The sequence below is a fragment of the Pempheris klunzingeri genome, chromosome 17 (assembly GCF_042242105.1).
Source record: "Pempheris klunzingeri isolate RE-2024b chromosome 17, fPemKlu1.hap1, whole genome shotgun sequence".
NCBI classification, from domain to species: Eukaryota; Metazoa; Chordata; class Actinopteri; order Acropomatiformes; family Pempheridae; genus Pempheris; species Pempheris klunzingeri.
Window position 1 is genome coordinate 7461373 of NC_092028.1, and position 9984 is coordinate 7471356.

Below are 9984 nucleotides of genomic sequence, written 5' to 3' on the forward strand. Positions count from 1 at the left end.
GCTGGAGACAGGAGACAGGAGACAGGAGGCTGGAGACAGGAGACAGGAGACAGGAGGCTGGAGACAGGAGACAGGAGACAGGAGGCTGGAGACAGGAGGCTGGAGGAGGGAGGCTGGAGGAGGGACTGAGACTCAGCAGCATCACCCGGTAAGAGACTCCACAGTTTATCACCGACATCACCTGATGGAATCACATCTCTCCTCTCATCCATAAAGTCCAGTAAGTGTGAGTGAAGCAGGAGGACTGTCCTCTAAACACAATTTTATATTCGGTATTATTATTATTTTTTTTTAATTCGTTCTCACGTCGCGTGATGTCATTCCGGATGCACGTTTCCTCGCACGATGCCAGCCCGCGGTCGTGAGTTGTGTCGTGGGGTGAGCAGCGTCACGCAGCCAGGCTCTGTGCGATATTATGAGGACTGACGGTGGTCACCTAGAACACATCGGGGTTGGCAGCTCTAATCTTAGAACCTTTTATTTTGAAAAACACTTCTCAACGTTCAGTGTTAACACTTAAACATGTAAAGAGAAGAATAAATGTGGAACGAAATTGAAAACTATCTCTTTTGCTTTTCTGTTGAAAAAAATGCCATTAAGACAGAATACATCTGTTTAAAAGGTCTATATATGAGCTTTTGAACATAGATATAGCATTAAACAACTTTTTGCCATGTCCAGATATAGTGGAATAATGGTGTCTGATGTCAGAATGTTGGATATAGCACATTTACTTAGTTGTATTCAGTCTCCTTCATACTATTGCCCACCCCAAGTCCCCTATCTGAAGGTCTGGATGCTTTAAATTCCATTTTGTTGTTGCTGCTTTGTGAAGGTGTTTTCACAGTAAACCTTCTATTCTTCAACTTCTGGCCATTCTGAAGCAGCAGCAACAAGCTGAGAACACTTTCACATCATCATTATCTTGTGCAGTTGCTATAGCGATGCCTTGGCCACCGATTATTATTTTCAGATCGGAAGCAGAGCAACATTAGCATTCACCCGGAGTCGTCTTTCAACAGTCACTCTCTTTTTTTAGCTTCGTTTTGGTCTCCACCATCTCACTTGCTGAAAACAGGTGCCTGCTGTTGCTGAGAGTGAACCAAAACAGTAAAGCTGCTAACTGAAGCTAAAAAGCTCCTCAGATTCAGGTGATAATCGCCTCAGGGTTCATCACGCATAATCATTGAATCCAGCGTTAATACAAAAATATTGATTAGAGCAGCTGTAGATGAAGTCCTATGAGCTAATCTAGCCTAGTGTGTGCTTTTATTAATCCCACGAATGACCACAGCATGTATCAAGTTACATGACATGCAACATTATGTACAAATATATTGATATATGCTGTATATCTTATTATACTAATACTATAATAGAGGGCGTTTTCTTTAAGTACAGCAGCTATAAGAAACTTTTCAGCGTGTGTGCTTTAAATTGAACTGTGAGCTGGGAGGACATTTGAGGACTTTGGGTCACTACTGTCTGCTGGAGAGTGTACCTGATAATAAAAGCAGAATATTACAGATATTACCGTCCACACAAGCCATGTAATAAGAGCTGCGTATGACTGTGTAATGACGCAGTATATTTTACCCAGGGGACCGACTGAAACACGCAGATGCTGGTGCTCCAGAATGTTTTTTTTTTTTAGGCTGGTCACGTCACATTCCCGTCAGCTCCAGGCTCAAAATCATCATGTTACCCGGAGACACTGGATTGCTGTCTGTTTTGGCCTGAGCCCAGCCTGCATGACCACACAGCTCGTTCTTTCAGCTCTTCAATAGGTTGTTAATTAGCTGGTGGAGTCACTGGCCATTTCCTCACTGGCTTTCCGCACCATCATCCTTTGCATGATTTGTATTCACACACACACACACACACACACGTGTACTGTACTTACAAGTACACATGAACCTGCTGTGTTCTTGGCTGACGTGTTTAATGTGTGGTCGTGGTGGTAAAAGCTGTCTGGCTCCAGAGTCCCAGTGGAACTATAAATCACAAGGGAACCAGTGCTGGTTCATAAAAATACGATAGAAGTTGATCAATAATTCACACTTGCTTGGTACTGCTTGCTTGTAAAGACAAATGAAAAATGAGCTTAAATAAAGTCATTGCATTCGATCAAATCCTTTGTATTCTCTGAGCTCAGCAGCTATTTTCACTTTTTACCAGTTTTAATGAGAGTGGTTTTGGGAAGCGGGGGTGCCTTCACCATGGTCAGCTGCATTTAGGTCAGATTTCAGTCAGTCAAGAACATTTAACAGTGTAGCCTTAAACACGGCCACAGGTTGCCCTATATGTTTAGTATCCTAGTCCTGCTGTATTGTCCTAAAATTGTAAGCCTGTGCAGTGGTGAGCACCCTCAAATACCTCCTCCACAGAACCGCTGGTAAGACTCTGTGCTGCAGCTTGAATTGAATCATTATTTAACAGATCTGTAATGTGTTTCCTGTAAAAAAAAAATCAGGTTTATATTTCACAGAGTGGTGGCTGTAGCTCAGGAGAAGAGGGCTCAAGCACACGTCAGAAGCAACAACAAAAAAAACAATATTCAGAGCTGAAATATATATTTTCCTCTACAAATATTGCTGCTTGAACTTCTGTCACGTTTGGTTCTTTGTTTTAGCTCCTGTTGAGTGTTGCTCCAATCACAGTGCTCCTGGAAGTCTCCCTCTCCTGCTCAGCCAATCAGCATTATTTAACAGCAGGACCGCTGATACACACCATGTGTGACTGTGAAGATTTCTGAGGGGTGCGCATCAGAACCTGTGTAAGCCTCTATGACCCACTGTCAGAAATGGGTGCTGCTCTATTTGAAAATGCTGATGTTAGATAGTAATGTTATCATGCTACACATATCCACCACCCATGGTGATTTCTATCCAACTGCTTGTTGTCATTTTCTGTTTTCCTACAGCTTCTCTGTCTGCCTCCATTACATCACAGAGGACCATGGGAGGTGTGGCGGGGGAGGTGGCTGCGGGAGGGGTGAAGGCTCCAGATGGAGGGTGGGGCTGGGCGGTGCTGGCCGGCTGTTTTGTCATCACGGGCTTCTCCTACGCTTTCCCTAAGGCGGTCAGTGTCTTCTTCAAAGAGCTGATCAGGGAGTTTGGGGTGGGATACAGCGACACTGCCTGGATCTCCTCCATACTGCTGGCCATGCTGTACGGCACAGGTGGGCTGCTGCCTGCACAGTGCACACAGCACAATACACACACAACACAGCACAATACACACACAGCACATTACACACACAACACAGCACAATACATAACAGACACTACTTTCCACTGGTCCTATTGATTCTCTGTCCTAGTTCTGATTTTAAAGTCAGCTGTTTTAGCAAGAGCCAATTAAAATACAGTTTCAGCTCGCTAGGACTTAATGAAATTTATGGACTCAGCTCTGTCAGTATTAAAAGCATAGTTAGACATTTTTGGAAATACACGTATCCCCTCTCTTGCAGAGAGTGAGATGAGAGGATTGATTCTACTCTCCTGACTACATCTGTAGCTGGAGCCAGCAGCTGTTTGCTATTCCTCTGATGAAATGTGTTGCCTGGTTACCTGGATGCTACAGCTGTCTCTTTGTCACCTGCCCTGGCACTAAATTATACAATAAATGATACCACAATTATTACACTATTATCTATGTTTTGATATTCTTATATTATTGTGTACAATTTATATTTAGATGAAATAGTATTAAATTCATAAAAATGTATTTTCTTCTCCAAGGTATAACAGCATGGAAGTAAGAGACAGAGGAAACAAACATGACAAACTTGAATAGGAATAAATGTTTGGGTAGCTTTGAATGATTGAGTGAAAATATAACAGTTGCCCTTGCATGGACCAATTTTATGTGCCAGTTGTTTTCTCCAGTAAGTTCCCATTTATTCTCACAAGGAGATTTCAACATTTCAACAGGAACAACAGGAAATTTTGCATGTTTGCTGCCTCAAATGAGAGGATTGAAACCAGTTTCATCAATCCCAACTCTCCAGGTCCTCTGTGCAGCGTACTGGTAAACCGCTTCGGCTGCCGTCCAGTGATGATGGTGGGCGGCCTCTTTGCCTCCTTGGGAATGATCCTGGCCTCCTTCTCCACCAGCATCATCCACATCTACCTCTCTATTGGGGTCGTCACAGGTCTGGCTGTCTTTTGAAAGTTTCCCACCTTCCAGTGGGGGCGCACCCACACCTACCTTAGTCCTCGCATAAGCATGGCATTAACATATATCTTAGTATGTGACTCATTTTGGAGGATACTTTTTTAAAGCATGTCAATATACCTTGTTCCAAATGTCCAGCAAGGAAACAGAAAGAGGCAATTTCATTGTGTATATAGCTATATATTTGCAAAGTATATACATTGAGCAAAGGAATATTGATTGAGTCACATGAAAGCCTGAAAGTAACATTTACAATATATCCACATCCCTTGATAATATTTATTTTTTTCATTCTTATCTTATCATGTTATATTACGTTTTTGTGGTTTGTCCCAGCTGCTGCTGCTTCTTGTCTAATTTTCAGTGGGACTGTCGATGAATTTATTCCATGAATCTCTAAGAAATGGTCATGTCAAATAAAAAATAATACATAAAACATACCTCATATGACCAAGCATATGAGGTATGTTTTTTGAGCATTATTATTTTGACTCCTGTTTGGACCAGAACCAAGGATCTGCTGGTGTTAGATGGTTAAATGCATGTTTTTTCCCTTTTTGCTGCAGGTTTGGGGTTAGCCCTGAACTTCCAACCATCTCTGATTATGCTCAACCGCTACTTCAGTGAGAAGCGTCCTCTGGCCAATGGGCTATCAGCAGCAGGAAGCCCTGTAGCCCTGTGCTGCCTCTCGCCACTGGGCCAGGTCCTCCAGTACCAGTATGGCTGGAGGGGGGGCTTCCTCATCTTGGGTGGCATTCTACTCAACTGTTGTGTGTGCGGGGCCCTGATGAAGCCTCTGGTCGCCCCAAAGACACTCAAGGCCATGGACCTGGACCAGGACACCAAAGAAGGAACAGAGGGCGCAGAGGAGAAGAAGCCCAAATCCAAACTACTGGACTTCTCTGTGTTCAAAAACTGTGGGTTTCTCATCTACACTGTGGCAGCGTCCATCATGGTTCTGGGGCTGTTTGTGCCTCCGGTGTTTGTTGTGAGCTATGCTAAGGAGCTGGGGAACGAGGACACCAAATCTGCTCTGCTGCTCTCTATCCTGGGCTTCATTGACATTTTTGCGCGGCCCACGTGTGGTGTGATTGCCGGACTGAAATGGGTGCGGCCTCGTTGTGTCTACCTCTTCAGCTTTGCTTTAATCTTCAATGGAACCACTGATCTGTTGGGATCACAAGTAGGTGAACGCTTGCTATGAGAAATTCTAGTCCGCTAAAACTTAAACATGTTTTTTTCATCCTTCACAATGCTTTTCATATTTGTTCCCAGGCAAAGGACTATAATTCGCTCGTGGTCTTTTGCATCTTCTTTGGCATCTCCTATGGCATGGTGGGAGCGCTGCAGTTTGAGGTTCTCATGACAGTAGTTGGTACTGAGAAGTTCTCCAGTGCCATCGGCCTGGTCCTCCTCATGGAGGCCATTGCAGTGCTGGTTGGCCCACCTGGAGCAGGTCAGTGAGCACAAAAACTGCAACATAGACATGTTGGGCGAAAGTAACCAATTTATTTTAAAGGTTTTTGCCAAAAGTAGTACATGCAATTAAGTCTTTATGTCTTTAAGTCTCTTTATGTCTCAGCACTGCAGCGTGTGCAGCTTCATAGACAGAAGCAGTTTTTAAATGTGTATGTCAACATCTCCCATTGTATCCTCTCCTCTGTTTCCTCTGTCTCAGGCCGACTTCTTGATGCCACCAAGAACTACATGTATGTCTTCCTGCTGGCAGGGAGCGAGGTGGTCCTCTCAGCTGTGGTTTTGGCTACTTGTAACTTTCTGTTTATCAGAACCGCATCCTTAACACCAGCAGACAAGCTTGAGAACATCACGGTGACTGATGAAGCCAAGACAGGGGTGTGCAGCGAACCTGCAGAGATGACTGATGAAGAGGAAAAAGGAGCAAGAGAGGAGCAAGAGAAGGAGACAAAGAAGGAGGCGATAAAGGAGGTAAAGGAGAAGGAGGAGCTAGACAAAGAGAAAGTAGAGGCAGTCGTGTCAGAGAACTCAACAGTGGATTCACAGGAAGTGGAAAGGTTCTTGACAGAACCACAACAAAATGGTGACAAGGCCGCCTGTCCTGAAACAAGCCTGTGAGCCGGGATGTGGGATGCCGGATGCTGGATGAGATTATACTTGCATACTCAGCTCATTCCATTTTTTAAAAATAACCCAACAGCAGGAGGAAGTATTCTTTGGGGGGGTTCTAATGAGCACTCTAATGGATGGTTGTGCTTTCCTTGTCATTCAGTATATAATCCAGGTACTCATGGGGGCTGATTGTTGTCACTGCCAAATGAAACAGTAAGAGTTGTCAGCAATATGTTATCACTAGGTGTTTTAAAATGTGGTGATTAATAGTATACAATAGAATAACAGCACTGCCTTGTGTATACAGTCAAAAGTCTGTTTTATTTTGATGTAGGCACCAGCAAATAAAGGTTGACGATATTCTATATTCTTAGTCAACAAAAGATCCTATGAAAAGGCCCTAACTATAGGTGCATAGCTTTTAGCTATATGTTGTGATGTAATATTGTGTCCCCATAAAATCAACACTTAGATAAAGAAATATAAACCAGTAACCACTTTATCCCACTAAGTGACCAGTGACATTAAAAACAATGTGAAAAAGGAAAGCTAGAAGCCTTGGGGATGGGGAGAGCAGGGTTAGCATTAAATAAAACAGGTTACAACATGGTTAATAAGCTATGGTCGTGTCCTCCGGCTCTCAGCACAGTCACAACTGTATGCTACTGACAACAGCACAACTGTGTGTGTGTGTTTTAAAGTCCATCAAACTTGAACGTGACACAAAAGATTCGCATTGGATTTACTTTGCCCCATGAGCAATCGGTGCATTGTGGCAATTTCAATGAAATGAATTGTTTTCCCTGCTATTTTAAATGCTAGTGTGTTCACAAGTATTGCATATGTAGCCAAAGCCAGATATACTGTAGTGTGCATTCTTCTGCAGATGAATATAGTCCTCCACAAGTGTACTATATACTCCTGTTGGATCAATGTTTTCAAAAAGGCTACAGTGTCAGGTGAGTTCTAAAGATTGACATCTGCAATGCATCAATGAACCTGGAGCTGACAGCCACAGACAATGTGAATGAATCAGCAAATATTGAGAGATGGACTGACACAATAATTGTTTTGGTCTTTTCATTGGATTTGTTGACAGTTGAAATATATAGAATCCTGGCAGCCTCGTCCTTTAGCAAACAAAAAGCTGCTTTTTTGTTACATGTGTTAGTAAGAGTACGAACAGCTTAGGTGTGTCAGTAGAAACAGCTCTCTGTCAATGCTTAAAATGGTTACTGTTTGCTGTGAAAAGGCTTGAGAGGCTCGTGAAGCCCCCGCTGCAGTATGATCCCATACAGTCTGGTGGTTTCTGTCGTATCAGTATTAAATGGTCGCTACGTGCATGGAGTGTGAGTGTTGCGGATGTTTGCAGATGTTTGCAGATTATTGCTGGTCTTGTGGTAGTCTTGTCATTCCTCCTGGGATTAGGAGTGGGGCCCAAACATTCATATCTTTGTCATGGTCTTCATCACTGTGTCTCATGAGACTTTTGCAGTCTTTTAGATATTTCACCGAAGCATGAAAAGTGCTGCTGGTTTAGGGTACAACTATGCTTGTGCTGCTTAATCAAGCTCATGTGAGTTGACAATATGCTTTTGTCCTCAAAAAGAACTAAGTTCACATTGTGGTCTAAGAGTTGCACAAGCTAAAACATGGCTTACAGCTAATGGTGCAAAAATAGACTTTAAGGAAACATCCCTAAACTGACTACCAGATTACTTTTTCCTCAAGCCTATGCTGCCTACATGCTTTGTATCGTTTGTGTGCAACAAGTATTAAAGGAAAATGTGTTGATAAAAATGCATCAAGTATTGGTAGGCTGTGATATCAGGCTCATACTTACTTGGTGATATTCAGCATTGTGTATGTTTAAAGCTGCACCAATCAATATTTTATATTACAGTGGATCTAATGACGATCTGTAATATAAAAGAATTGCTTGTGGCCATTAATCCACTGAACTTGATCACCCAGTTACCACCAGTTCCCCTTCACCTTAGCATCTTTCCGCTCATTGTTTTGGTTTTATGGCCCCGCAACTTTTACTTTTACTTTTGGCTGACTCTAGTGACTTGGTGGAGAACAAAACATAGCTAAAAGAGAGTGAATATTTAGCATACATTTCTTGAGTGGCCAAACATAACTCTAAATAAAGGCTAATTATTATGTGGGCTATATTATAAATCCGTATTGATATGAAGAACATATAAAATCACATGTTTTATCTTGGTAAAAATGGGATGAAAAGGACAAGCATAGCTTGAAAATAATGGAGAACACATCATGCAAATTTAAACTGTCTATGTCTTGCATTAACCTTTGCTATTTCCTTCTCACGCTGCCCTCACAGGGCGTCTTGTTACGTTGAAATGAAAAGAGGAAATAATCACTTTTGTCCCTTAATTCAACAGACTTCTTGCCATTATAGTGCATAGTGAATTTATCTGTGTTTGTCAGTGCATTTGCTGAGAAACAGCATGTGATATCACACAACAGCTGGGTGGGCAGTTTCTATGGTGATGGATGAAGTCTACAGTGTAGGAGAGTGACTTGGACTTCTTGTGAAGAGTCATTCAGTTTTTGGAAAGGGACATAATGTTTTCATTTGATCATTTATTAGAGAAGCTGCTCAAAACAACGGTGTGTTTCTTTAACAATCCTGCAATAACTGATAGACAAAATATTTATTTTATTTTTGTAATGCTTCTATATGACATTAAATATATATATGACATGGTCATTAAATATATTTTATTTGCATTTCTTTATTAGATTATTTTTTTTCTAATATGAAACAATGGATTTAGCTGAAATGTTGCTGTCCGCTGTCTTTATATTGTATAAAGATGTAAGTCACTGTGATTTGAATGTACAGTATGTGTCTGTGTGTGATAAAGCTGGTTGTGACACGTGTCTCACAGTGAAACAGAAAACCTCACATCTGAGCCTACATATACGTATATTTTTGTTATTTATTTCCAATGCGTTTAATTGTATTAACTGGTTCAGTGTTAAAATGGAGGCACACGCTCCTGTTAACCTCCACATTCTTCTAACTAAAACATCCTACTGAATGTCACTGGTATCAGTCCTAACTGACTGAACTTTTCTGTAAACATTTTGTACAAAAACAAAAATTCCAGGCTGACCCACTGGTGTAATTGTCTTGAGTGTGCAAATGTCATCATGGATAAAGTCACCCCATTGTGTTTCTCAGTATTAATAAGGCTCTAATAAATGTGTAATATGAAGTCTGCATTCCTGTGAAGAACAGTTGCTTATTCTGTGGTGAAAGAAAGATTTTTTTTTTTCAGTAAATGATTGAGCAATTTGTTTTATTGTAAAGTTGCTGACTTTAAAAAGTACATCCGAACAGTATGTGAACTGTGAAGCTATCGAACAGGGGACGAGAGAGAATAAAGTTATCAAACACAGCGTCGTTTGTGAGAGATGAATTAGTTTGTTGATCATAAATGAGCAATTATCATGAATGGTACTGTAACTAAGTACATAACTAGATAAATAAGTTACAACAGTGAAACATAATGATATGAAACACATAACTGGTGTTTCTGCTTTGATACTTTTACACATTCACACAAGTTCTGTGCTTTTACGTAAGTGAGATTATGCAGATTAACTTGTAACAGAGTATTTTACATCTTTCTATTGCTGAAAAGAAGAAGAAGAAGAAGAAGAAAATTTGGAAGAAGAAGA

General features: G+C 41.4%; 1 protein-coding gene across 1 annotated transcript; it reads left to right on the forward strand.

The window, feature by feature from the left end:
- The first annotated feature begins 2958 nt into the window (after positions 1 to 2958).
- slc16a3a (solute carrier family 16 member 3a) lies at positions 2959 to 6273 on the forward strand. The gene is made up of 5 exons (XM_070848365.1): positions 2959 to 3181; positions 4013 to 4156; positions 4746 to 5362; positions 5455 to 5635; positions 5858 to 6273. Exons 1-5 carry the CDS (start codon positions 2959 to 2961, stop codon positions 6271 to 6273), a joined length of 1581 nt encoding a protein of 526 aa, XP_070704466.1.
- Positions 6274 to 9984: the final 3711 nt, after the last annotated feature.